The sequence below is a fragment of the Numida meleagris genome, chromosome 18 (genome assembly GCF_002078875.1).
Source record: "Numida meleagris isolate 19003 breed g44 Domestic line chromosome 18, NumMel1.0, whole genome shotgun sequence".
Lineage (NCBI taxonomy): Eukaryota > Metazoa > Chordata > Aves > Galliformes > Numididae > Numida > Numida meleagris.
In genome coordinates, this window is record NC_034426.1 from 131,040 (window position 1) to 158,018 (window position 26,979).

General features: G+C 53.1%; 1 protein-coding gene across 2 annotated transcripts in view; it reads left to right on the top strand.

Moving 5' to 3' along the window:
- The window catches only part of STX1A (syntaxin 1A), a gene marked incomplete at its 5' end in the record, with an annotated part of 39,869 nt that continues 13,141 nt past the window's right edge, over window positions 252-26,979 (top strand). For both annotated transcript variants that reach the window (XR_002443942.1, XM_021415413.1), the window contains 4 exon segments: window positions 252-329; window positions 1,509-1,608; window positions 20,455-20,529; window positions 23,098-23,171. Coding sequence is in view for 1 of the 2 variants with exons in the window: in XM_021415413.1 (XP_021271088.1) it covers window positions 252-329; window positions 1,509-1,608; window positions 20,455-20,529; window positions 23,098-23,171 (327 nt within the window).

Below are 26,979 nucleotides of genomic sequence, written 5' to 3' on the forward strand. Positions count from 1 at the left end.
CGTTTGCCATGGCAGGCCGAGTGTTGGCACAGCCAGCTGCAGCATCGATGTTTGTCGAGTCATTATTGCTGGAGCTGGATGCCATCTGCTCTCTGGAGCTGCCTGCAGTGCTGTGGTGCAGCAGTGCTGTCCCAGCTCCTGGGAGCCACTGAGGGAAGGGGCAGGAGAAGGTGTGCCCGAGACAAGCTCCTGAGCGGACCTGACGTGTTTGCAGGAAGAACTTGTTGATACTTCTCTCTGTTTTCTTGCAGGCAAAGGACAGTGATGACGATGATGAAGTCACTGTCAGTGTGGACCGGGACCGCTTCATGGATGAGTTCTTTGAACAGGTGAGAGTTTCGTTTCTCCGGTGCAGCTTTAAAATCAATTCAGAGCTCTCTTCTGGCCTGCGTGTCTGAGATGCGGGTTCTCAGGGCAGGCGGGCAGCAGTCAAGATGGGGTTAGGTGTCCTGCCCCGACTAATGCTGCTCTGCTGGTGCTCAGCCTCCAGGTCCCCAGGCTTGCACCGAGCAATGACTAGTGGTCGCCAGGCAGACCTCAGGCTGTGCAGATCCTACCCGGCCCCCAGAATTGCTCCTGTAGAAAGCAGCAGGGCAGTTGAGCCAGCTGACCACTAAGTGGGAGCACAGGAGGCTGTGGATGCAGGCTGCCATGTAGGAGGCTTTCTTGCTGCAGCATGCATGCCTCCAGACTGCCATCAGAGCAGACAGGCTCTAATGTGTCTCCTGAAGGCACCTCTGCAGAGTAGCACTTTCTGCATGGGATTGATTTAATTTTGTGCCTCTCGTTACCAAACAAGAGGTTGTCTTATGGTATGTGGGTGGCGGTGAGATATGCACGCGGTTCTTTAGCATACCCTTAGCATGGCATGTGTGTGGGGGGTGTAGAAATGTTTCTGTGCAGGCAATGGAGTGTGGAATGAAAAATCTGACATGCAGTTGAATGAAGATGAGCAAAGGGGTGGTGTGAGTCGAAGAAGATAGAGCTGAGTGTGTGCAGGCAGAGGGCACAAGTAGATGTTCCCGGTCTCTGTGATGCTGGCTCACTTCCTTGTTTCCTTGAGGTGCAGGGAAGTCACCAGCATGGAGAAACCTCATCTCATTTGGCCTCACTGTCACCACGAGTGAGGGACAAACAGGAGTGCTTAGCCCCTGGAGCAAAGACTGGGGGCTGAGCCAGGGCTGGGCTGGGCTGGTGCAACCTGAGCCATGTGCTTCATGTCAGAGATGAGGAGTCTGGAAATTCATAGATCTGCTGCTCATTTAAACAGGCCCCCAGTTTTTCCGAGTTTATCACAAGGCATGCGGGACCCAGAGCCTGTACTGCCTTCCTCTGACTGCAAAGCTGATTGTTGTGATGTGGAAAGTCTGATTTCATGTCAGCCCTACAGTGTGAGAATCCAGCTGGAAAACACTTGCCCAAGAGGACCTTTGTTAAGGTTCAGACGTGCTGTGGTTGCCTTTCAATAGCTTCTTACAGGAGACTTGTCTTCTTTTCTGCCTCCACAGGTGGAAGAAATACGAGGGTTCATCGATAAAATCTCAGAGAACGTGGAAGAAGTGAAGAGGAAGCACAGTGCCATTCTTGCTTCACCAAACCCTGATGAGAGTGAGTGAGCTGGGACCTGCTTGTGTCCCTGCCGGCTATGGGGCTGCTCATGGGGTGGGCAGACACAGGTGGAAGTCCCCTTGTCTTCAGGCAGCGATTGCGCGAAAGCTCCGTTCCTGAGGTGGTTGATTGTTGCGTGGGTTTCATGCTGGCGGGCAGTACAACTCCACCATGCTGCTCTGTCACTTCCCCTCCTCAAAAGCCTGAGGGGAGAGAATATGAAAACGAATTGAGATAAGGAGAAGGAGATCACTAACAGCTACTATCGTGGGCAATACAGACCCAGCATAAGGGAGGCTAATGTGATTTACTGTCTATTACTCACAGTGACATTACTGTCACTGACTGCCACTTCCCCTCCCCTCCCCCCTGCCCGTCCTCCCTCCCCCTTCCTGCAGCACAGGGGAACAGGGCTGTGCTCAGCCCCTATCGCTCAGTCTCTGCCACTCCCCCACTGCCCCTGCTCCACATGGGCTCCTCCACGGCTGCATGGGGAGATCTGCTCCGTCTGGTGCCCACGGGCTGCAGGGGGATGGCCTGCTCCTTGCCCTGCTGAGAGCCAGGAATCTTGCTTTGTAAGCCCAATACAGCAGTCCACGTGAGGGAAGAATGACACCTATGCAGAAAGGAGATTGTGAGACTCCTGCTGGCTTTCTGACCTTGAGAGAGAAGGTGAGGTTTCAGAGAGGCTGGTGGAGAATTCCTGAAGGACAGGGCAGTGCAGAGGCTGAAAATAGCAGTGGCAGTTTTGAGGCCAGGTGGCTGCTTTCTCACTGCCCAGCCTGAGTGCTTATTCTGCATTTCCATTTGTATCCGTTACACGAACTGCAGGCAGAGCCAGCACCACCCGTCCCTGCTGACTGAGCATCAGGAGCCAGCGGTACAGCCCTGTGAGCCCACAGGTGTGTGCTCCTGGCCCTGTCCCCTCCATCCTTCAGGACATCTCTTTGCTAACTTGAAGCTGTCCCCAGGTGCAGGCAGTGCCCTGGCTGCCAGCTGAGGTGCTGGGGCGGTTGGAGGAGGTGCTTGATGCAGGCAGCTGGTGTTCCTAGCATGGAGACTTTACAGATGCAAAGAGGAGTGCCACATCTCAGGCTGCTGTTTGCCTGTCCTCTAGGCTCTGTTGCTCTGTGCTTGCAGTGTAGGATTTAGCAGTGTTTCTGTTTGGGTGTTTTTCAGGAAGGAGCTGTCGCTGCTTTGCTTCCCGCTGCCGGGTGAATGCAGCGTGCAGCAGCACGGCACCTGCTCTGTGCTGAGCCACCGCTTGGGCTGCAAAGGGCACTCATGGCCTCAAAGTATGATCTATTTAAAAGTGAGATCTGCAGCGAACAAGATACTGTGACATTGGTGTGACTTCCAGAAGCAGGAACATTGGGAGTGCTTCTGGTTTTGTTTTACAAAATTACTTTGCCTTGGTATTGCAGAAAATGCAGCATATGATGCCAGAAACCATTTGGGCAGCACAGGAGAGCCTCTGCATTGTTAAGTAATCTGTGTTTTGTAACACTGATGCGCATGGTGAAGGTGCAGTGGGGCTGGCCAGGTGCAAACCAGGAGGCAGAGGCAGATCAGCAAGAGCTGCCCTCGTCTGGAGCTCAGTCCTGCATTTTGGTTGGTGTTTTAAAAGTTGAAGCCTCGGGAGCGTTGCCTTGGTGCTTCAGCATCTTGTAAGATGTCCATTGCAAAGGTGGTGGGAAATCATACTTCTGAGTTTCAGAAAAAAAGGTACAGACTTGTAATTGCTGTCTGGAGGCAGCTGTGCCATGGGTGGTGCTGCCTGGCTCGGTGTGCGGTTTGGCTCCTGCAGAAGGAGGTGCAGAACACCACAGGGAACCGCACCCCAGAGCTGCATGGCCTTGGGGCAGGGCTGCAGAAGGTGGGGGCAGAGCTGGGCTGTTAAGCTGGGAAACAGATTAGCAGTGGTTAGAGATGTTGTTGGAGCAGCAAGAGGATGAATGGATGGATGCACAGCAGCTGAATTGGCTTTGCAGGGACAGTCCTGCCGGAGCCTGCCTTGCGGATGACTGTGCTTAGGCAGGCACAAGTACTGCCCCTCTGAGGTGGAGGGGCCAGGGCTTGGCATCATACCTGCCGTGCCTGCCTGCATAGCGCCAGGCTGCACTTGTGTTGTTGTACTCCTCTCTTCCCTCCCCTGGTCTCTTCTGGCTGCACAGACTGTTCTCGGATCTGCGTTGCCACTGCCGCCTGTTCTTATTTTGGTGCCCTGTGGGTGGGCATCTGCCTCACTTTGCTGTCGTGCTGGTGAGGTGGGGGGACGGGAGCACCTCCCTGCCCAGCAGCTCTGCGCCGCAGGGACACTGCTCTGCAGCTTCACCTGCAGACGTGGGGTGCTTGGAGGGGCACTGGGGGCTGTGCCCCTCCACAAAGGGGCTGTTGCTTTTCCTCTCAATTGAATCAATTCCTGCTAAATCTGTTCTTAAAATCCTTCCCCGTGAGCTGCTGCGTCTGCTGCCCCTTGTGGTGCTTGAAGCAGGCCGTCAGCCTTTGGTGCTTGGGCTGGGCTGGTTCCCAGAAGAGGTGGCTTTGAATATTAAGTCACCACATGGAGAGGGATTAAATGATGTTTTGCTGGAGCTGTCGGGAAGGACTTCTGTGCCATTCATCTTCTCGGCGCAGTTTTTCTCCCTGCTTCCATGCCCGCGGTTCCTTGGTGCTGAGTTATATAAGAAGTGCTGTTTGGTGAATGAGTTGCCTCCGGGAACACAAATCTTCAATCTGAAGTCGTGTCGTTCAGCCTGTCAGCTCAGCCCCTCTCTGCAGACTTCAGAAGACCTGAAAAATATCTCAAACCTTGAAGTGGGTCTGTTACTGCTCTGCAGTGAGGCAGAATTTTCCCTCTGTTGTCACAGACGTAAGCAGGTGGAGGCCACGGACACCTGGGTGCAGCTCCCAGGTCTTTGCGCAGCTTCGTGCTGCAGGAGGTGCGAGTTATTTGGGGAGGGATCTCATGTTCCTAGCAGAACATCTGCTAGCAGAGAGCTGTTCCATGTGGTTAAGGAGGCAAATCGTAGCTGCTCGGCTTAGCCTGATGTGTTGAAGCAAATCTGTCTGCTGCTAAGAAGGCAATTTTGGGTCATCTCAGTGCCTTGGTGTTGCCTGTGCACCTCTGAGGGGGCTGTGTGCTTTTACGGTAACCTTGCTGCTTGCCAGGTCCTTCGTCAGGGTGTCACAACTGGCAGCCTGCTCTCCGAGGATGAGGGCAGGGCACGGGTCCCTGCCCAGCATTGTGCCATGCTGTGAATGCCTGCCGTGTGCTGAGGACAGAGAGGGCTGTGCCCAGGGGTGCCCCTGGCTTGCTGCATCACACCTTTGTCTCACACTGAGATGCTTTCCATAACCCTATAATGCATTCCTGCATTCCTCCAGCTCCGTATTGAAGTAGTTTTGTTTCTTGTCCGAGTAATTCCTGTTGAAGGGCCGCTCCAGGGCTTAACCTCCAGTGGTCAGTATCCATCTTCTCATTTCCAGCCCGAGTCTATTTATGATCAATTTAAATACCAACGTCATCACAAGAACAAATATATTTAGCTTAAATAGCTCTTTGCCCTTCTGGCTTCATCCTGTCGGGTCTGTGCAGCAGCTTGTTCATTTTGGAAGAGCTTTACACAATCTCTGCCCTTTCCCATCCCCTCCCACCTTCCCCCTCCCTCAGTTTGCTGGGAGCTCCTCTTGCCCTGTGGAGCTGTTTGCTGGAGCAGAGCTTTATCCCCATTTTACCTGAACGTCCGTGCAGTCAGCCCTCAGCTCCTGCTGCTTGCAGTGTGGCAGTTTCCCCTTTCCCTGTGCAGCTGTGCTTTGCTTCTGCCCCTGCTGCGTGCCATGTGCTGGGCCAGGTGAGATTCCCTCTCAGTGCGCAGCCCCTTGCATGCCCAGGCTTTGTGGTCTCCATTTTCTGCTCCGTCATCCTGAGCGCTGCTGGGTGATCCGCACCGAGTGAAAGCAGAGTAAATAGCAATTAACTGTAGTCTGATTCATGGCAACATTAAAAAAAAACAAAAAACAACAAACTAAACCCAATTGTCTGCTTTGTAATTATTTTGGGCTTAATTTAGACCAAACAGCGGTCCTTCTGGAAGATGTGTGCGTGGCCTTTGCAGAGCTGCCGCTGGGTGGTCTGCGTCCCTGCGGTGTGCCCTGGGCTGGGGGCAGTGCCCTGGGGTGGGACAGGATGGCAGCAGGCGATCTGTGCAGCAGACCGCATCCAAACCCAGCAGCGCACGCTCCGCAGCTGTATCTCAGCTTTCTCTTGCTAAATCTCCTTTGTCTTGGTGTTGACAGACGGGGCTAATCCGTTATTTGCCGAAATGAGTTTAGTGAGGCTGAGATGAGCAAGCTGTAAATCCTGTTACTTGGGATTATGTGGGCACTGCTGTGCGTTGCAGGGCTGGGGGGCCCTGTGCTTTCCAGGCACGCTTAGAGCAGGAGCGCGGCCTGTGCCCAGGACACCTTGCTGCTCCCAGGGCCGCAGGCAGAGTGGGAGGGGGCCGGGGGCCCTGGGGTCACCCACAGCCTGTGGGGTGGTCCCGCTGCGGGGATTACAAGAACTGGCTCTGCAGAGCGGTAACTGTGTTCATCCCAGACTTTGGGATGATGAATTAGAAACTGCTGGAAACAGCTGGTGGGGATTTACTGACAAAAACCCCTCTGGGCTGGGGCGGCTGGAGAAACAGCAGCTGCGTGTTCCCTCTGCTAGCACTGCTGTGTTTCAGGTGGGAAGAAGGGTAGGAGGAGTGGATTCAAGTGGAGAATTTAGGCAAGTGATAGGAGGGAGCAGGGGGACGGAGAAGGACATCGGAATGTTAAAGAGGTTTGGAAGTATGGAGAAACCCTAGGAATCCTAAAATGGCAATTTAGAGCAATTGTCTTCTGATGTGCCAGCAGCAAGAAAGGTGTCATCATTTGCAGTAATAGGGAGAAGTGTTCTGTTTCTGTGCGCAGCGTGAGTGAAAGCCAGGTGACACGTTCAGTGGCAACCCTGGGGCTGTCCTGGAGGAATCTCAGGAGGGTGCCTGGGGCTGTGGGGGGCTGGGCAGGCAGCACGCATCCTGGGGCAGCCTCGCATGTGGCTTTCAGCAGCCAGCAGGAGCTGCAGAGCTCTCCAACAGCTCTGGTATGTCCAGGGGGCAGAGCTGTCTCATCTTGGAGCTAGGTGATCCTTAAGGTGTGTTTCAACCTAAGCCGTTCTGTGATCGGACAGCCACTAAGCAAAGGAAGGAGGCTTACCGCTTCCCTCGGACCGGGTGAAGGGGTTTGGTGCGGTCCATGCGATGTTGGCCAGGAGCGGCTCCTGTTGCTCCCTCGGCTGTATCCAGGCTGCAGCATGCTGGGCTGCCCTCCTGCACTCCCCTTCCCCTGGTGGTGTGCCCCCAGGCCGTTCCTGACACCACTGTGCGCACGCTGCGGCAGTGCTGCACCCAGACGTTCACGCAGAGGGACAGAAAGCCCAGGGCTCTGCAGAGGGGATGTGAGGAGAACACTGAGGACAGGCAGAATCTCTGCCCTCGGCTTGGAGAGGAATAGTTGATTCAGTGCTCAGAAATAGTACACAGAAGGGTGGCTTAATACTGTGGCGTGGTAAAGAAATAAATTATTTTTACAGGAAGATTTGGAAAATAATCCTGTTTGTTTTCCAGAAAGCTGCTAATACTGTGCTGAAGTATGTCTGCTTGTATTGCTGCAGCGATCAAGTGTTGGGATGTTGTTCCAAATCTTTCAGCGCATGGTTTTAGGAGAAAATATTCAGATAGAAAATATCTCCTCGACCTCCCTCCCCCCCATATCCCGTTCATTTATTGCCTTGCAACACCGCCTACCTGCAGCACGGCGCTCCCGCCTACAGTCCCAGCACGGCGCTGCCATGCTCCCACTGCTGGCGTGACTGTGGCCGGGGGTGCTGCCCGGCAGAGGAGTGGGTGCTCTGCAGCTGCACAGCGGCACTTGGGAATGATGAGCACCAGGAAGGTGATTAATCACTGCAGGGGACGTTGCTGCCCACTTGCTGTTAATTGGGATCCCTGCAGAGCGGTACAGCTGGGGCTGCCCAGGCAGCTGCCAGCCCCGGTTTGTGCCACGCTGCCTCTGCTGAGCTCTGCATCATGGCTGGGCAGCAGCACCCTGTGGCTCTGATGCCAGCCCTCCTGTGCCCTGTTGCCTGCAGGGCACAGGGGTGTCTGCGCGGGTGTTTGTCACCCTGAGCGGGGTGTGCAGGCTGCTAGGAGAACAAGTATCTCTCCTCTTCATTTCTGCCCTGGCCTCAGTGCAGTGCAGGTTGCCTGTGCAGACGCTGCAGCTGGTTTCTGCACTGTGTCCCTGAGCTCTGCTCTGGGCTGGGATCCCACTGCCCCTCTCGGGGCTGAGGGAGCTGCAAATCCAAGCTGCTGACTTAACCTTTGTTTAGAGTCAGCTTATTCTGTTGCAGCCCCTTGAAATCTGCATCTGACTACGAAAGAGAAGGATGAGCTATGAGCAGGAGCTCATTGCAGCTCCTCAGCACATAAATCACGCAATGCAAGCTGCAGGTGTACTGTGCTGTGCAGCTGCAAAGCGAGTCCCACCTGGGGCATTGTCTGTCTGGGAGTCTGGGGTTTGCCTAAAACTCCAGTAGTTGTGAAGGCTGAGATGGGGGTGAGATTTGTAAAAGCTCGACCTGCTTGGGATTAGCAGTGAATTAGCAGCTTGCTCTTTAAGCAAGCTGAGCGGCAGGCCCTGGTCAGCAGGCTCCCTTCGTTTGCCCTGTGTGCCTTTAATTCCCGGCACGTGGCATGGCTCGGCTGTGCCTGTGCCTGCCGCGTTCTGCTCTGCGGCCTCCAGGTGCAGATCCTCCTCACTCTCCCTCCGGTGAGAGCTCTGTGGCGGTGTCACTTCACATCAGTGGTGATCAAGCAGCAGCGCTGCGAGTTGTCGTGCCTGCAGGAGCATCTCCTGGGCCTTGAGGTCACCCCCAGGCCCATGCCAGCTGGCAGCCATGGGGCAGGGCCCCACCATGCAAAAAGTCATTCCCCACTGCTGGTAAGCTCCCCCCGAGTACTGGCAGGCCACCATGGGTCTCCCCTTACACTCATCCCTTTTCCTTCACCCAGGTCATAGTTTGCTTGGTTGTGTTTTCTGTTGTCTTGGGGAGGTGCTCTGGCATAACCCTTTTGCCAACACTTTGACTTTATGAGGTTTTTCATCCTGGTACCCTGATCCTTCCTCTGGTGTGGCTGATACCTGTGGGTGCTGGAGGACTGGGCTGTGTGTCTGCTCTCCTGAGCAGGCTCATGGTGCTTCTGATTCAGTGGGGACTTAGGGTACATCGTTGGTTCTTGTTCACAGAATCATCGAACAGAATCACATTAGAGATTGGAAAAGACCTCTAAGATCATCCAGTCCAACTGTCCACCTGCTGCCAGTATTGCCCACTGACCATGTCACTCAGTGCCACAGATGCCCTTTCCTTGAACACCTCCCTGGGCAGCCCGTGCCCTGTTAGTGCTGGTGCTGGTTGTGTCATGAGAGATGGCAGTCACGTTTGGGATGGCAACTGTTGGAGGGGTCCAGGGCTGTGTCTGTGTGAGAGAAACTGTCACATATCTTGGCTGCTGCAGTGCATAGGGCTCAGCCGTGGGGTCATTTGTGGTCTTGTCTTCAAGGAGCTGCAGAAAGCTGGGTGTGCTGTGAGGCTGCTGTGGCAGAGGGTGATGGCCAGGTGACATCCCACCTCATTTGCCTCTGTTTTCTTTCATTCTGCTCAGCTGGTGGATTTCCCCCAGAGCAGAGCTTGCAGAGCTGGTGATCGGCAGCTGATGTGCTTCTGCCTCCCTTTTCTCCAACAGCCCCAAAATGAGCGGTGTGTGCTCGGGTCAGGCAGGTGGTGTAACTGCAGGAAGTAGGGCTGAGCTCCGCGTGGCAGCTGTGTAATGCTCAGCGCAGGTGGGCAGGGACCTCAAATCACAGCCTTCTCAGGATATGGGGAAACAAAGCCCACTAAAAATCCCAGTCTGAGTTCTGCATGTAATCAATAAGCAAACGAAGCTGGATGGCGTGTGGAAAGGCTGCACCTCTGTGGGAACAAGATGTTTCTGGACGTGTCTGCACAGAAGGTGACAGACCCTGAACATCAGAGCAGCGCGGAGGGGCTGGGATAAGTTGGGCACGGGGTTATGTGGGGACTTTTCTTCCACCCAGGAAACCTGATGAGTTGTAGCTTCAGAATAAGTAAAAAGAGAATTCCTTTGGTAAAATAAAATGCAAATAGCAATGGATTGGAAAAGCAGCGGGGAATGTGCAGGGCTGACAGATGCTGATGCAGTTACTTTATATGGGAAGCAAAGAGGGGGGAGCTGTGTGGTTGCAGCAGAAAGAGCAGGAAGTGGAGTATTTGGGGCGGGCTGCAGGTCTGTGCTGGGAGCCGGCAGCTCGGCAGCTTCCTGGCCGCTGTAGCTGGTAGCCCTGCAGTGAGGCGCATGTGCCTTGTGCCAGCATCCATGCGTGGGGTCTGTGACATCGGAGTCTGCACATGCTACCTGAAATGCCAGCATCAATTTGACAGTACATTTGATTTAAAATAAATAAATAAAATAGTGTGCATTTGCTAGGAAAATGGGGGAAGAAGTATTGTTATTTGAAGCAGGATGGCTGCAGCTGCACAGCACTGGGATTCAAGGTGCTCTGAGCAGAGCACAGCGCGTTTGTGCCCCAGGCTCCCACGTCAGCGGCTCTGCTCCCCCCCCGTGGCCCTGGAGCCCCTCCAGCAGTCCTGTCTGCCTGAGTGCACCGGGGCTGCTGCAGAGAATTTCCTTCTGAAGGCAGGCAGCATCAATCTCGAGCTGTCCTGAACGTCGGCGTTGTCTGCTTTAAGCGTCTTGCAGTCTGGTGGTATTGTTAATGAGCTTCCAGGCCTCACAGAGGTGGAGCAGAACTGCATTTCCCTAATTGAGTTATCAGATTATTAGCAAAAATGCAAATGAAAGAGCTGCTTTGGTTACAAGGGAAACAAAGTCAAAACTAAGCTCTGCTGTGTGGTGGTTAATCAGCAAGGGCGAGTGAGTGAAGGAGATGCAGCGCAGCTGGGATGCGGCCTCCTGATTTCAGGCCGGGCTGTCCCCTGGCAGATCTTCCTTCTTAATTGTGGGAAGATGTAGATGATAGACACATTTACTGAGTCACTTCATGAGTGCACCCTGCTGGTAAAAGATCTTGCGAAGGGTTAATAGGTGATTAATGAGCATTGAAGTACGCAATTAGTCAACCGGCATGGACTCCAGCAGGTTGGAACTTGGCTGCTGATCTGCAAATGCAGGTAGATGCACAGCTGAGGAGCACCTTGGGCAGAGACTATTTATTACTGGCCTACAGCCCCTCCTGAGTCGCTTAGTTGTGCAGCTTTAACACAAGGAGTGGTCCCTCCCTTGACTGCTCAGATGACTGCCAGAGGTTTTCATAGCTGTAACAAACAGGCATGGAAGAAGGAGGGCTGGAATCTCTTAACGAAGGGCACCTGGCTCCAGGTGGGAGCTGAGCCCATGGGAGCTGTCCTTGTGTGCTGGAGAGCTTCTTGGTTTGTGCTGAGCTTGGAAGGAGCAGTGCCATCTCTGTTCCACTTCTTCGCATCCCACGCACTGTTCTTTGACAAAAGACAACTGGAAGCACGCCCTGGCAGTTGGCAGCCCAAGGTCCTAAGGTCCCCTCCAACCTGAGCCATTCTGTGATTCTCATCCTGGGGTGTCTGGGGCCACCTGAGTGCCATGTCCGCTGTAGAAATACAACCCGTGATGAGTTTTTGAAAATGCAGCGAGTGACTCATGCAGCTATCGCATGTTCAGCCCAAGTCAGAAATTAGGGCAGTTTTATGCAAGACATGTTAGCATTTCTTAAAATGCTACAGCTATAAGGAGTGCCTTATTCTTGGCATCCATCTGGATTCTTGCAAAGGCAGTGCTTGGAGTGGGTAATGGCACCATGTGTGGATTGCATTTCTCTCTGTGACCAAAAGGAATCCGGAGCTCCCAATCTGGGAGTTAATTCTGTGCCTTGAGAGTGCTGCGAGGGCTTAGAATAGCTTGTAATGCTGCAGGGAAGCAGCGGGGCGGGAAAGCAACGTGAAGAACATAAGCAGAAGCTCACCTCCCTTATTTTCCTCTGGGCTTTAGGGACATTCTGCTTAACTATTTGCACATCCCGCTGTGTGAGCACAGTGAGCCCAGGTGGCAAATACCACTCCGTCATCTCTTGTTGCGTGAAGCTGAACTCAGCCCGAGTGAGTTCAGTGAGGCTTGGATGCTCCTGTTGGTGTGAGAACAGTGGCACCCACTCACATTCATTGACTCCTGCTGAGTGCTGGTGGTGACTGACCAGTGGATGTGAGTGCAGTGAGGGGTGCGTGGTGTGTTTCTGCAGTGGGACAGCAACAGTGGGTCAGCTCCGCTGGTGTAGGTTTTGATGAGCACAGCATGCACACTCTTGTTCATCGCTGGTAAAAATGCACAGCTAATTGCACAGCTGACTATGTTGAAAAATCGTGTTTTGTAGGTGGAAATTTGCTCTATCAAAACAGAGTTACTGTGCTCTTTGTAGCAGTTCTAGTTTCCATGGAAATAAAAGGAGGCATTACTTTTGGAGCAACCCACATATATGGGGCCCAAGACAATTCCTCTTCAGTTGTTACAGCTTACACAAGCCAAAAGGTTGGGCACCCATGTTTAATTAGTTACTAAAACTTCGCATGCTCCTTGTTATGTCTAGCAGGATGTGTGGTAATTAATGATAAGAGGAAGTCTGCTTGTCCTAGATACTGTGTGTGCCAGGAAGGGAGCTGCTCCATTGCTGGCACTTGTGGCTGTAATCACTGCAGAAAGGCAGAACCAACAGCAGCAGTTACTGCTCCAGACAGTGTTTGCTATGAAACCTTTTGCCAAAAATCGTTCCTCAGGTTCACCCATGCCAAGCTGGCTGCGTGCAGCATTGCGGGGTCGGCAGTGCCTTTCCTGTTCTCGCTGCTGTGTCCTGGCTGAGTGTGGTGCTGCACATTCCTGGTAGTTCCTCGTTCCCAGGGTGCACAGGCAGCATGGGGCCGGTGAGGAGCACTGTGTTCCATGGTGCATCACCAGCGCTACCGGGCTGTCCCTGCTGCTGGTCTGTGGTCCTGGCCAGGTGCTGGTGGTGCTACACGGGGCGGCAGATGCTCTGCAGTCATGTAACCTCCTGCAAGGCAGTTGCTTTTCAAAGACTGTGGGGTTTCAGAATAGTGCAGCGGCTTGGCTCGTCTGGTCTGACAAGTCACAGCCCGGTGCAGCTGCTTATCTCTGCAGAATCACAGTGTGACTGAGGTTGGCAAGGACCTGTGGAGGTCAGTGGCCCAACCTCCTGCTCACGCTGGGTTGCCCAGGGTTGTGTTCAGGCAGTGTTTGAACATCTCCATGAATAGAGTCTTTGTGCCAGTTCTGGGTCACCCTCCCGGTAAAAACCAGTTCCTTCCAGAACCATGGGGTGGCTGAGGTCGGCAGGGATCTTTGCTCTACCTCTGAAGGCTGTGGGAGGTCAGAGCCAGGAGTGGGACTCATCCATCATTTCTGATCTGACTCTGAATCTGCTCGCTGGCTCCCGGTGCCTGGCAGGCAGGACAACGGTGTTCCTGTAGCTGCAGGGTAATTAACAGTGGTCTCCTCACTGCTTCACCTTCGTTGCAAATGTTGTTTTTATTCAAACCTGATTTGGGAAGGGGGACTCACGGCTGCAGCTACCTTGCCACGTGCAGGTGGCTTTGCTTGCCTGGCGGTTAGATTTTAAAGAAATTCTTGTGCTTGCACACAAATGATTAGAGAGGTAGCAGTGTTTGGCCAGATGGCCGCCCGCGCCAGATGCTGGTGGCGGAGTGGGAAAGCTGGTGGGGCAGAGCCTGCTGCTGTATGCAGTCGTTAATGAAGAATGAGCAGTGCTGTGAGTGGGGAAGGCAAATCTTGGCAAAGAGAGAAATGCAGAGTATGAAGTGGCAGGGGAGGGAGAGCTCAGTGTGTGGAGAAGGAGAGGCTGGGGAAGCCGTAATTAAGGGAGGCAGACTGCAGCTGCAGGAGGAGCCCGCCATGGTGCTCGGTGCGGCTCGTGGTGCCTGGGCTGTGAGGGAGCAGATGAACCGTGCTGGGGAGGAGGGCATGAGTGGAGTTAACAAAAATATTTCCTATGCAGAAGCTGAGGAGGTCAGATGAACACCGGGTAGCCAGTTTATATGGTCCCAGACCTGCATCCATCCAATTTTCCCCGTCACTTCTGTACAGACCAAATGTGTCCTCAGACAGTTTGGGTTTTCTTCCCTTCCTGCCAGCATTCCCAGGGTTGGCTTTTATTTCAGGCAGCTGGAGTTACCGTGCCCTTCTCTGAGCAAGGAGGGATCAGGTTTGGAGCTGTGAGACAGGCAGTGAGTTTACCATGGAGCTGCCACGTTGCTGCACAGGTTTGCAGTCCTTGTGGCCCTTTTGCTTTTGGGGTTCCCCATTCTCCTCACCCTGCTGCTCCTGGGGCACCAAGGCTGCAGCCCTCGCTGTGTTGGGTGCAAGCACATGTTCCATAACATTGTTTCAGCTCTGCTGGAGATGAGAGCCCCTCTGCCCCCCAGCAGGACGGCTGCTGGCTGTGTCCCTGTGCCTCTCGGAGGTACTCAGACATGGCAGCGGTGACAGTGTGTCAGAGCCAGGCAGCGCGGAGCGAGGCTTTCTGTCTGACGAATTAGCAAGCACCAGAGAAGCGGGGGCTGGTGACACGGCGGTGACGCTGGCAGTGACACGGCACTGGGAGGAGTGGGGTGAGCGTGCTGGGCAGCACGTCCCCATGCCGGGGAGGAGGGAGGGCCAGGCTGGCGGGGCAGAGCTGCTAGGCCAGGGACCAGGGAGAGGTGGTGGTCACCGTGCAGCAGCCTGCCTTCATGCTGGGAGCTGCAGGACAGGGAGAACAGGGAGAAGAGGGGGGATGGATGTAACCTCACTGTGCTGCTGCCGGCCCTTCCTCACTCAGAACATGGTCTTGGTGGCATAGGTGACTCCAAATGAGGAAGGAATCCAGCGCCCGGAGCTGGGGAAAGCTGGGTGCACTGTGGAGTGTCTCAGGCGCAACGGGCAGTGCGGGGGCCCTGCAGCCCAGCGCTGTCCTCACGGCACATCCCAGCAGAAAGGTGGTGAAGTCAGTGCCTGGCTCTGTGAGGTGCAGTTTTTTCCCCATTCTGCCATTTCCCATTACTTTGCTACTGCCTTTTAGCAGTGCTCAGTGACCTGGGCTGCTCCTGGACTCTCCTGACAAGTAGTGCCTTTTCTTTCTGCTGATTAAATGCGTTGTGATTGTTGCTTGTGTACTGCTGCCTGTTGAAACATACCAGTGTGCCATGCAGCCCGTGCTCCCACGTGCCCAGTGCTGCTGGAGCCATGCCTCGTCCCCTGCTGTGCAGGGACCAGCTGTCAGCACCATGCCTGGCCCTGCTGCCTCATAGAATCATAGAATTAGCTAGGTTGGAAAAGACCTACAAGATCACCTAGTCCAGCCATCCACCTACCACCAATAACCCCACTATGCCTCATGCATATGGAAGGAAGACAGGGCACCGCTCTTTGGGACTTGTCTGACCACAGAGTGTCCAAAGCTGCATGCTGTGAGACTCAGCAGAGCAGCAGGCCACATTGGCTGCTGGGCCCAGCTCGGTGTGGCACCAGCAGGTCGTGTGGCAGCTGCAGCCGAGGGCAGGAGCAGTCAGATGGGCACAGTGTGTCCGTGCAGCTGCTGCTCAGAATGGAGAGAACAGCGGCAGAAGGACTGCAGCCTCACTGGGTGGCCGTGACCCCTTGCCTGTGCCGGGGCTGTGGGCAAGGCAGCTCCCTCCGCTCTGAGTTCAAAAATACAAAGCAGGCCACTTCTTTCCGAGAAAAAAGGCTGGATTGGTCGGGAGAGGTGTCTGAACTTTTCAGCAGGTGCCTTTTGGATCTGCATTTCACATGTGCTTTTGTAAGCGTCTCTTGAAGAGCTCTCCTGCAGCTGAAGCTCTGGGCGGTAGGACTTTCTCAGGTCATTTTTTCCAAGTAGTGCCAGGAGAAGTTTTTTTCCAGCGATAGGTGGTACTTTATCACGGAGATGCGAAACCCTGCAAATAACCTTCCCAGTTCTGCCTGGCCACCCTTCTGCAGTAAGCCCAGCTTCCCTTTGACCAGATGGGGTCACAGCATTGCCTCGTGCACGGGGTGGGCATCTCCAGTGGGCACTGCTCTGCTCCTGCACTGCTGCTGCCACAGCTGGGAGCAGTTCAGGCATCCAGTTGCCAGGCCCCAGCGCTCCTCTCGGTGGGACCACGAAGCAGCCCTGTCTGCGGTGCACAGCCACATACCCTTGCGGAGGAGCCTCCATCCCGTGTTCGGTTCAGCGGATGAAGAAGAAAGGGCAGCAGGATTAAATGCCAGGAGTTTGGTGCAGATGGTCACGACTTGATGATTTATATCACACACACATGGAATAAAGGATTCAAGCATGGTACAAGTCCTCCACACATTCTTTTCTTACTGCTTTTCAGTAACTCCTCCTTGGGGAGTTTTTCTTACCACTGTCTCTGCTTTTCCCTGCATGGCTGAGAAGGAGGAGGAGAACACATTCGCCCGGTGCTGCAGAGGTGCAGAGCAGCCTGAAGGGTAGCCTGCCTTCCTGAAGTGCCCTTTAGCAGGAGCAGATAACAATCAGCGGTTCCAGTGCATTAATAAATGACAACAGTAGAACGATGCGGAAGGGATGGAAATATAGGGAAATGCTTTTTCTGAGTGTTTGGGAAAAGTGATATACTTTATGATGATTGAATTCTTGCATTGCAAGCAGAGTTTGGATGGTTCTTAAACGGCAGATCCCAAAAATAGACCGTGCTGGATCCAGTCTGACTGGAGTCATCAGTAGGGAAGCTTGCAAAGAGCTGAGTAAGGTGGTTTGTCTGCCCTTAGTGTTGATTTCCACTAAGACTCCGTATACCTGGGAGGCTTTGGGAGCTCGGAAGGTGGCACAGTGTTCACTTTCGGAAAAAAGAGAAGGGGAAGGAGCTGAGTTCTTATTGACTGATTAACTTGACATTGCTTCTGGGCAAAATAATGGACTCCTTGAAGTGCAATTCGATCAATAGAGAATTAAGAGAGGATAATACAATTTATGCAGTTCCGCAAGGTGTCAGTAAGTGGGTCTGATCAGCTCCACGTGGTGCCATTGCCTACAGGGCAGGGGGGAGCTCGCAGCCTCCCCTGGGAGGACTTGGGCTTGTGGAATGGTCAGGAGCAGCCAGTCAGGACTGTTTGTTATCCCAGATCCTGTGGTCTTAATTGGGTGCCCCTCAAGAAGACAGCTCCTACATGGGCTGGGATGAGCGGGTGGCAGCTGCCAGCGGCCTGCAGAGCTGTGCTTCTGTGCAGAGCCCTGGGCTGCTTTAAGCTGTGCGTTAGGAAGGTCTCACTGCTAAGAATGCAGAACTGAGCTCTCCAGTTTGCATTGTAACTCGGGATATGTAATTATTGCTTTTGTCTTTGAGTAATTGGAAAGAAAATGAAGTCCCACCACTTCCTTCCAGAAGGAGGAAAGGCACCCAGGCACTGAGCTGTCTGTCTCCTCTACCTTTTGCACAGGTTGGTCATAAAATAAAAATGCTTCTTGCAAGCAAAGTTCAGCCCCGTTGTTGGTGCTGCTGGGCTGTAACCAGCGGGCCAGCATGGCTGCCGGTGGAGCAGATGGACGGGGCCCAGGCACCTGGCTCTGCATGGCCTGGACTCTGCTTCATCTGGAGGTTTCACTGCCGGATGGGACAGGTGGTACTCAGGGTACACCTTCAGCCCTGGGGGATCTGTGAGAGCTTTTCAAACTCCTGTGCGCATCACCTCTCCTGCTCCCATGTAGAAGTGTTGGGACCTTTTGCACTGACATCGAATCACAGCAGTGATGACACGATAGCAGTTGCTTGTCACAGTCACCCCAGGCTAAGGTGGAACGGGCAGTCTAGCACTGCCAGCTCCCTGCTGCCTCCTGTGCTACTGATGTTGAGCGTCAGTGCGCAGGTCAGGCTGTAGCAGCAGCCCATGTGAGAGTGTTCAGCAGCTTGTTTCATCCCCTCCCCTGTCACACAGGGGACACTTCCAGGAGCTCAGGAAGCAGGAGGGAAGGGGAGTAGGGAGGAATATTTTTCCCTTTTGCCAGGCAGCTCATGCATTGCTGGAGCTCCCATTACCAGCCTGGGCTGGGTGCCAGGAGGCAGATGCCCTCTGCAGGTTGGTGCCTGGCTTGCTGTTGGACCCTGCTTACCTCCCAGGTGGGACCGGGGGCTGCTGCTGGGCACTAGGACGTCCCCACGCCCATGCTGTGCTTTGGGCCAGCAGGAGGTGGGCTTAGGAATGCCAGCTGTCCATTTCAACCAGGGATTTTCTAATGAACCCCATGAGAGCTCACTAAGAATTGCATCCACTGCTATTGAACCACTGATGCGCTTGTTTCACAAACACAAGGGCACACGGCCCACTACTTTTGTGGATTTTGTTGCTCTCTTTTTTTTAATGTTTTAAGAAAAATATTAAAGTTAAAATGAGTTTTGTTACTTATATACATTAATTATATGTTTCATGAAGACTGCTTCAAAAGTAATGCCTCCTGTTTTATGATGTCAGCCCATGATGTCAGAGGCAGATGTTGGTGGTATAGCAGTAGAGGCTGAACCTTCCCACCAATGCCGCGTTCCATGTTGTTGCCTTGTGACAGGCAGCAGTAGAGGGGCAGTCTGACAGAGCATGCAGGCTCTTGCTTGTTGCTGGGGAAAATATGTAGCTAATGGTGATGACTGTGTTGAAAAATAGTGTTTTGTAGCTGAGAATTTGCTCTATCAAGTAGTGTTATTGTGCTCTTTGTATCGGTTGTAGTTTCCATGGAAATAAAGAGAAGGCATTACTTTCGGAGCAACCTACTTATATGGGGCCCAAGACAATTCCTCTTCACTTGTTGCAGCCCAGGAAGCCAAAAGGTTGGGCACCATTCCCTGTCCTCTCTGCATCCATGATCGTCTTCACGATGACAATTTTTTCCCATCTCCAGTTGGAATGTCCCACGTCCGAGTTTGCTCCATTGCTGTTTGTGATGTCCCTCTGTGCCTCCCAGCAGCATCTGCCTCCAGGTCTCTCCCTGCTCCTGCTGTGCAGCCAGAGGCGGCCATGGGGTCCCCTTTGCTTTCCTGCTTCCAGGTGAACAGATACAGCTCTTAGCTCTCCTCGTGTTTGCAGCAGCCTGGGTGAAGGTGCTTGCAGACACGTTCCTTTCTTCGTCTTCCCAGCCCTTCTGAAGCTCTTAGCTCTGAGTCAGAAATGTGTACAACTGTCAGTAGGATGTGACCTTCCCCCAGCACATTCCTATCATCATGATTTTCTAATTTTGCCTGTGACTGCCAGCTGGAAGCATACAGCATCAGAGCTACCACAGCCATCGAAATGACTCAGTTAATGTGCCTAGAGTCTCTTCAACGAAGTTTTATTCAATGAAGTAAGTCTTGATCTCATCAAAATCAAGAGGGAGTGTTAGGGTGGCAACATTTCTGAGAAATAGTGTTTGAACAGCAAGTGGTTTTTGCTGTATGTGGGATGTGGATCGTTGTGATGTGCTGGTCGTGCAGATGGGCCTGGAGGTCAGGGTTAGTCACTGTTGAGCCAGCCGAGCTGCCCCACGCTGTGCTGCTGCTCTCACAGGGGGGCAGGCCTGGCCTCTGCCACTGGCCCTCTGGTTCCAGGGAGAGCAGATGGAAGGGCCCCGCTCTGATCTGGGTTTGCCGAGCACGCGTGGCAATGTGGAGGTGCTGGTGTAGTGCAGGGAGAAGTCCTGTAGGGCACAGACATCTAGAGATGTTCTAATGATTGCAGTGTTTTTAGTGGTGAGCTCAGAGCCTTACTGCCTGACTTCTGCTGCTTGCATGTGGGAAAGAGGATAGATAGCCATGTGCCAAACCTTGTCAGTAGGGCTCACAGCTGATTTACTGCTCTCAAGTGTGTCGTACACTTCGGTTTCCTTCTCTCTGTAGCCAAGTCAATATCCCTGGCATCCCAGGAGGATCACTGCTAGAAAGCTTTTGCAGTCCTTGGGAGAAGGCGCTGGTGACAGCAGGGACTCACTGTGGGGCCCCAGGTGCTCAGCAGGGCTCTGCTCCCAGCGGGAGCCTGCAGCTGCTGGTACCGCGCTCTGTGTCTACATGTGGGCATGTAGGGATGTGAAGGAGTACAGGGAGGAAGGAACTCACTTGCCTCTGTTTCTGTTTGCACCTCCTGTGCCCCTGCATGCTGCAGTGTGAGGGCTGCATTGCACAACCCTGCTGCTGTGCTCCCCAGAGCCATTTCTGAGGTCTGGGACATGGGACTGGGGGTGTTCTCTGGCACTGTGTCACTGCAGCCCGTAGGTTTTTTGCCAAAAGCAGAGAATAGGCACAAAGTGTCTATTAATCACATGGTGTCAGAGGTGCTGCTGGACGCAGGGCAAAGGGACCCTGGGCACGGTTGGGCTAAGTCCTTGTTGCTAAGTCAGGAGAGAACAAGCAGAGGAGCAGCAGGCTGTCCCTGGGGGAGACGTATCCTGGAGAAGGCTGTCCAGCGTGGCGGGGTCCTGGGGAAATCAGCCTGCACTGCGGCACTTGATATGCAGAAGGGCTTTGATGTACAGCAGTCATTTTCTCTCCACTGTGGGAACCAGCGCTACCAGCTGTGCATCTGTTTCTGACCAGGAAGGGGCAGTGCTGCCAGCTCCCGTCCCCACACACTATAGGACTGGTGAGCAGATTGGAGCAGTGCCTACAGCACCCATGTTTGCTCTTTTCTTTCTCCCCAGAAACAAAGGAAGAGCTGGAAGAGCTCATGTCCGACATCAAAAAGACAGCGAACAAAGTGCGCTCCAAGCTAAAGAGTGAGTACATGCTGGTGCTGCTGCTGCGGGGCGCTGGGGAGGGGGCTCTGGCGATGTCCCTGTGGCTAGCACTTCTCACTGATCTCTGTTGTGCTGTGGCAGTCACTTTCCCCAGCTCTGGTGTGAGCCCGTCTTGACAGCAGAGGCAGCCCCGAGCCCCCTGGGCACCTGCTGCTCTGGACATGGCCCTGTGAGCGTAGTCTCACCTGGAACGTCGGATTTGCCCTCAGTTTTCTCCCGCTATCCAAGTGATTTTTCTTCTGCCAGCTCCTGCAGCATCCTCAGGTGTGTCCCATCTGGCCCCATAGATGTCTTGCAGCCGAGGTGGAGCGGCAGGTCGCTCACTGTTTCTTCCTGAATCCTGGGGAGTTACTCTGCTCCATCCCCTGTGTTCCAGCTCAGGGGCTGAGTACCCCAAGGATACTGACTGTTAAAGACAGAAGTAAAGAAGGCTTTGAGAACCTCAGCCTTTTCCTCATCCTCGGTGATAATATTCCCTGCTACATCCAGTTAAGGATAGAGATTCTTCTTGGCCCTCCTCATGCTGTTAATGTATTTGTAAAAACATTTTTTATTATCTTTTGGTGGACAAGAAGCTGGTCATGAGCCAGTGGTGTGCGCTGGCAGCCCGGAGGGCCAACTGTGTTCTGGGCTGCATTAAGAGAGGAGTGGGCAGCAGGGAGAGGGAGGTGATTGTCCCCCTCTGCTCGGCTCTTGTGAGGCCCCCATCTGCAGCACTGCGTCCAGGCCTGGGGCCCCCAGTACAAGAAAGACACAGAGCTCTTGGAAGGAGTTCAGAGGAGGCCACCAAGATGATCAGAGGGCTGGAGCACCTCTCCTATGAAGAAAGGTTGAGGGAACTGGGCTTGTTTAGCTTAGAGAAGAGAAGGCACCGGGGAGACCTCATTGTGGCCTTCCAGTACTTGAAGGGAGCCTATAAACAGGAGGGGGAACGATTGTTTACAAGGGTGGATAGCAATAGGACAAGGGGGAACGGTTTTAAACTAAGACAGGGGAGATGTAGGTTGGCCGTTAGGAGGAAGCTTTTCACTCCGAGGGTGGTGATGCACCGGAACAGGTTGCCCAAGGAGGCTGTGGATGCCTCGTCCCTGGAGGCATTCAAAGCCAGGCTGGACGTGGCTGTGGGCAGCCTGCTCTAGTGGTTGGTGACCCTGCATTCAGCAGGGGGGTTTAAACCCCCCTCGATGATCTTTGAGGTCCTTTTCAACCCAGGCCATTCTATGATTCTATGATCTTTAACAGTGGTGACCAGATGAAGTTCTTGCTGGGCTTTTGCCTTTCTCATTTTCCCTCTGCGTACCCTGTGTACATCCCTGCACTCTTCCCAAGTTTCCTGACCCTTCTTCCAAAGATCATAAACTCTCTTTTTCTCCCAGAGTCTCAGCTGAAGTTCCGTGTTCCAGGCCAGTCTTATTACCCTCTGGCCCAGCTTAGGGCACACAGGCACCTGTGCCTTTAAGATTTTCTCCTTGAGCAATGTCTGGCTTTGCTGGGCCCTGCTGCCTTTTATGGCAGACTCCCAAGGGATTCTCCCAAGCAAGGTTCTAAACAGATCGGCTTTGCTGACCCTCCTGACTTCACCAAGAACAGAGAACTCGATCATTTCATGGTCACTATGTCCAAGACATCTTCCAGGCTCTTGGTGCAGCAGTGACGCTCGACGTCGCAGCCAGCACTGGGAGAACAGCTGAGCACGGGTTCTTCCTCCTGGGGACATGTAACCAACTCTACAAATCGCAGGTTTTCAAGCTTCTGTCAAAAAAATTCCTTTTCCATACCTGTTGTGTTTTGTACTTTTTTTTTTTTTTTAAGAGGCTTTGTGAACCCGAAGAATTGCAGAGCAGGGTCCAGTTCCCCTTCCATTCTTCCAGAAAAGACTCATCAGTACGTGTTTGCCTGGAGCAGCAGCCCGCCGGTCCTTGTGCCTTGTCCCAGACCACCTTGTGGCCGGCGTGATCATTGGAAGGAAACAGTCAGGAATGATCAAAAACACCATCTGCTCACAGCGGATTGACTCCTTTAGGAGAGATATTGCTCATTCAGTGGCTAATTCTAATTACCGGCTTCTTGGGAAAATGTGATTTTATTAATTATCATAAATGTACAATGTTTGCCAATACCATTCCTTGGGAACAGGGAACAGTTGATGACAAATGCTGAAGAAGACCAATTGCTGATAAAAAGGCAGGGAAATGGTGGCGGGAGCTTTCTTCCAGGGTTTTTAGCAAAATGAAAAGGGCAACCCTCTGCGGTGCTGCTGGGGCTGTGCGTTGTGGCTGCTGGGCCGTCCCTGTGCAGCTGGCTGGCTGCTATTCATGGGGTCCCTGAAGAAGTCTCGAGCTTTGGTGTTTAGCAGAGATGTTTCAGCTCTGGGTTCCCTTCTCTTGCACAGCAGGAGAACAGCCCCGTGCTCCTTTTTGTTTAGATACAGGAAAGCTCCAAGGTCAGAGCCAAGCATTACGTCTGTTTTTAAAGTCTCTTTGGCGAACAATCTCTTTTTCTTCTCTAACTGGCCTGAAATAATCCGTGTCTTTCTACCCTGACCAGGTATTGAGCAGAGTATCGAACAAGAGGAAGGACTGAACAGGTCATCCGCTGACCTGAGGATAAGGAAAACTCAGGTGAGTCTCTGCCCTGATGGCACTGGATGGCGTTCTCATGCCGTCTGGCTGCAGCGTGTCGGAAGCGACCTTCCTGCTGGAGCTGGGGGTGCTGCTCTGCCCAGATGCGGCCTCCCAGTCTGGGAAAGGTTGCACTTGAAGGGCCGATGCATTTCTCCCTCTTACTCCAGGGAAACTGCAAGTAATATGCACCTTCTTCCACTGCCTTCTTAGTGGGGTTATCCAGGGATTTAGAGAGAGAGGCTTGGTTTATTCCCAGAGCTTTTCTGGAGGAATGAGGCAAGGTTGTTCCATAAGAAATGGGTGTGTTACATGAGATTAACAAGCTAAATTGGGTTTTGTTAAGGAGGTATTAAGGGTGTTCCCTTTCCTCCAGGTATGTCCCACAGCTGCTTTATGCTCGGTTTTGACAAACGGGTGTGCTGTTCTCATTTTTTGTCTCGTCAAGGGAGATGGACTGTGCTGGCTTTATGAGGGATGGTGGCTGAGGCACACAGGGTTCTGTATATCCAGCAACATGCACTGGTAACCAGGAGTCGCTGACCCTGCTTTGAGCTTGAGGTTGGGCTGCATGACCTCGTGAAGTCCCTTCTGGGCTGAAATATCCTATAATCCTTTCCCACTACCTCAGTCAAGAAATATTGTCAAGAAATGTCATGTACCTCAACTTTAGTAAGGCTTTTTACATGGTGTCCCACAACATCCTTGTAATGAAGCTCAGGAATTGTGGGATAGACAAACCGTGGTGAGGTGGAAGCAGAACTGGTGAGTGGCAGAGCTCAGAGGGCTGTGATCGGTGGCACGGAGTGCAGTTGGAGGCTGTAACTAGTTATGTTGCTCTGGTCGGTGCTGGGTCTGGTCTTGTTCAACACCTTCATCAGTGACCTGGATGAAGGGACAGAGCGCACCTTCAGCAAGTTTGCTGATTATACAATGCTGGGAGGAGCGGCTGGCACACCAGAAGGCCGTGCAGCCATTCAGTGAGACATGGACAGGCTGAGAGTTGGGTGGAGAGGAACTTGATGAGGTTCAGCAAGGGCAAGTGTAGGTCCTGCACCTGGGGAGGAATAATCCCATGCACCAGTACCGGGTGGGGGCTGAACTGCTGGAGAGGAGCTCTGCGGAGAAGAACTTAGGGGTCCTCGTGACCAACAGGCTGACATGAGCCAGCCGTGTGCCCTGGTGGCAAGAAGGCCAATGGTATCCTGGGGTGCACTGCACATAGCATGGCCAGCAGGGCAGGGAGGTGGTCTTCCCCTCTGCTCTGCCCTGGGAAGGGAACATCCAGAGCACTGAGTCCAGTTCTGGGCTCCTCAGTTAAAGGCAGATGGGGAACTGGTGCAGAGCCCAGTGGAGGGCCGCAGAGGTGGTCGGGGCCTGCGGCATCTCCGGTACAAGGAAGGGCTGAGAGCCCTGGGACTGTTCACCTGGAGGAGGAGGCTGAGGGGGGATCAGTGCTTGTAATGGGCAGGAGTCAAATGGATGGGGGCAGGCTCTTTTCTGTGGAGTGCAGTGACATGACAGGGAGCAGCGGGCACAAACCCAAATGGTTCCTTACCAACACGAGGAAGAACTTTGCTGTGAGGGTGCCAGAGCCCTGGAATGGCTGCTGAGAGAGGTGGGGGTGATTCCTTCTCTGGAGGCGTTCGAGACCCGTGTGGATGCCTTCCTGTGTGACCTGCTGCAGGGAACTGCTCTGTGGGGGCTGGACTTGAAAATCTCCACAGGTCCCTCCCAGCCCCTGTGATTCTGTGAAATAGTGTAGAAATAACTTGGGATACATAGTGGCCTGCCAATGCTTGAAGAGGTTCTACAGAAAAGGTGGGAAAGGCAGCCTGAGCTGGGGGGGGGGTCATCCAGCATGTGCAGAGGTGGGGCTGGGGGGGCTGTGAGATCCCTTCCAAAGCAACCATGCTGTGATTCTATGATTCATGTTGGATTTCATATTGGAGTGTCTTGTAGAGAGGTTCTTCTCTCATGAACAGCTGATTGCAATGGAGGGGTAGGTATTTTAAACTCTAAACTAAAAAAGGTGAGAATTAGATTAGATGCTAGGAAGAAGTTTTTTACTCAGAGGGTGGTGAAGCACTAACGCAGGTTCTGTATCCACAGAGAGATTGTGGATACCCCATCCCTGGAAGTGCTCAGGGCCGAGCTGGATGGGACCCTGGGCAGCCTGATGTGGTGAGCTTTCCCCCTCATCCACATATCGTCTTCTATGGAGCAGATCCGTGCAGGATGAGTTTCACATGGGAACAGACAAGCAAACAGAACCCTAATGGTTTGTGAGGAGAAAGCTGTGTGCCTACCAGTAAATCATCTCTCTCCCTAACCTCACTTCTTCCTGAGAAATGTGTGAAAACTTTCTAGTGTGGCCTGAGATGGGAGACATTTTGGTGGTCTGCTTGATGTCCTTAGCTCTTTAGAGCTAAGTCTTTTTTTATCTGGCTGTTCATGCAGATGCTGCTGTTTTGGGGTGGATTTCTCCATTTCTAGCAAAGGCAGCTGAGCCTTTGCATGATGGACCTCCCATACCACTTCTTGTAGAATTTACTCTGGGTAGATGTGACCAGCACTGAGCTGCTTCTGTACAGGGTGATGTGCACAGTACTGCGTGCTTTTGGCTCTGGTTGCTCTGCAGGACCAGTCTGCAATGGCAGCAGCTCCAAGTTGCCTGCAGGAAGGGTGTTCTTCACCAGCAGCCTGTGCTTCTGGGATCAAGCGCACCCTCAGCAAAAGTTTGCAGATGACACCCATCTGAGTGGTGCAGTTGATACAACAGAAAGAAGGGACACCATCCAGCAGTGCCACTTTGCACTTCAGTTCAGGTGGATTAGCCCGATACCTCTCTGCTCAAAGACCTGGCGTCTAACCAACAGCTGTTGGGATTGTTGCAGTATTCAGCAGGCAGCCAGCTGACTGTGGTGCTGGGAGGTGATCTGCATCAGTGATTCATGAAAGCAGGAGCAGCTCTGTGCCTGCATGCAGCAGTCAGACACCTGCCCAGAAGGTCCTGCCAGCCTTTGGGACCCCACACTCCATCCACGTTTGCTATACAGCACTGCATGTGGCTCTCCTGTAGAGACAAGTAATAGAAAGATTTAGATAACTTGAATGGAAATGTGTATGGGTGGAAGCAGCAGAGAGAATGGTGGAGGAAGAGATTGACATAGGCTGATGGCATCTAACCCAAAAAGTCGTTAACGTGCCAGCATAAGTACGTGCAGCTTTTAAAGCTTAGGGTCACAGTCCATTGGACAACTTACTCCAGGACAGGAGATGAGAAGGGCCTCTGAAGGTCCAGTGCAATTTAAATCATTCTGTGACTGTCTATTAGCTGTGCTGCCTGAAGACCCCAAAGGAGATAGGCTGGAAAGATGTAAGAGCAGTGCTGCTGTCAGCTCTTGAAGAGCTTGGGAGGTGCTCCCACGCCAGTCTGTGGTCACTGGGAGTAAAGATCCCAAAGCGTGTGAGGAAGACTCATAGAATGTGGCACACACAGGTGCTGCTGTTGGGCTTGTGAATTTGGGCCACAAGTTAATGAGTGAGTGAATCCAGAAGAGAGAGTGAGTGTGAGTGAAGGGGAGGTTTCGGTTGCATATCAGGAAAAACTTATTCAAAAGAGTGGTGCTGCAGTGGAACAGGCTGCTCAGGGAGGTGGTGGGGTCACCATCCCTGGAAGTGTTCCAGAGCCGTGAAGATGTGGCACTGAGGGATGTGGTCAGTGGGCTTGGTGGGAACTAGATGGTCTTAGGGGTCTTTTCCAACCTTAATGATTCTGTGGTTCTATGATTTACTGCCTCACTGC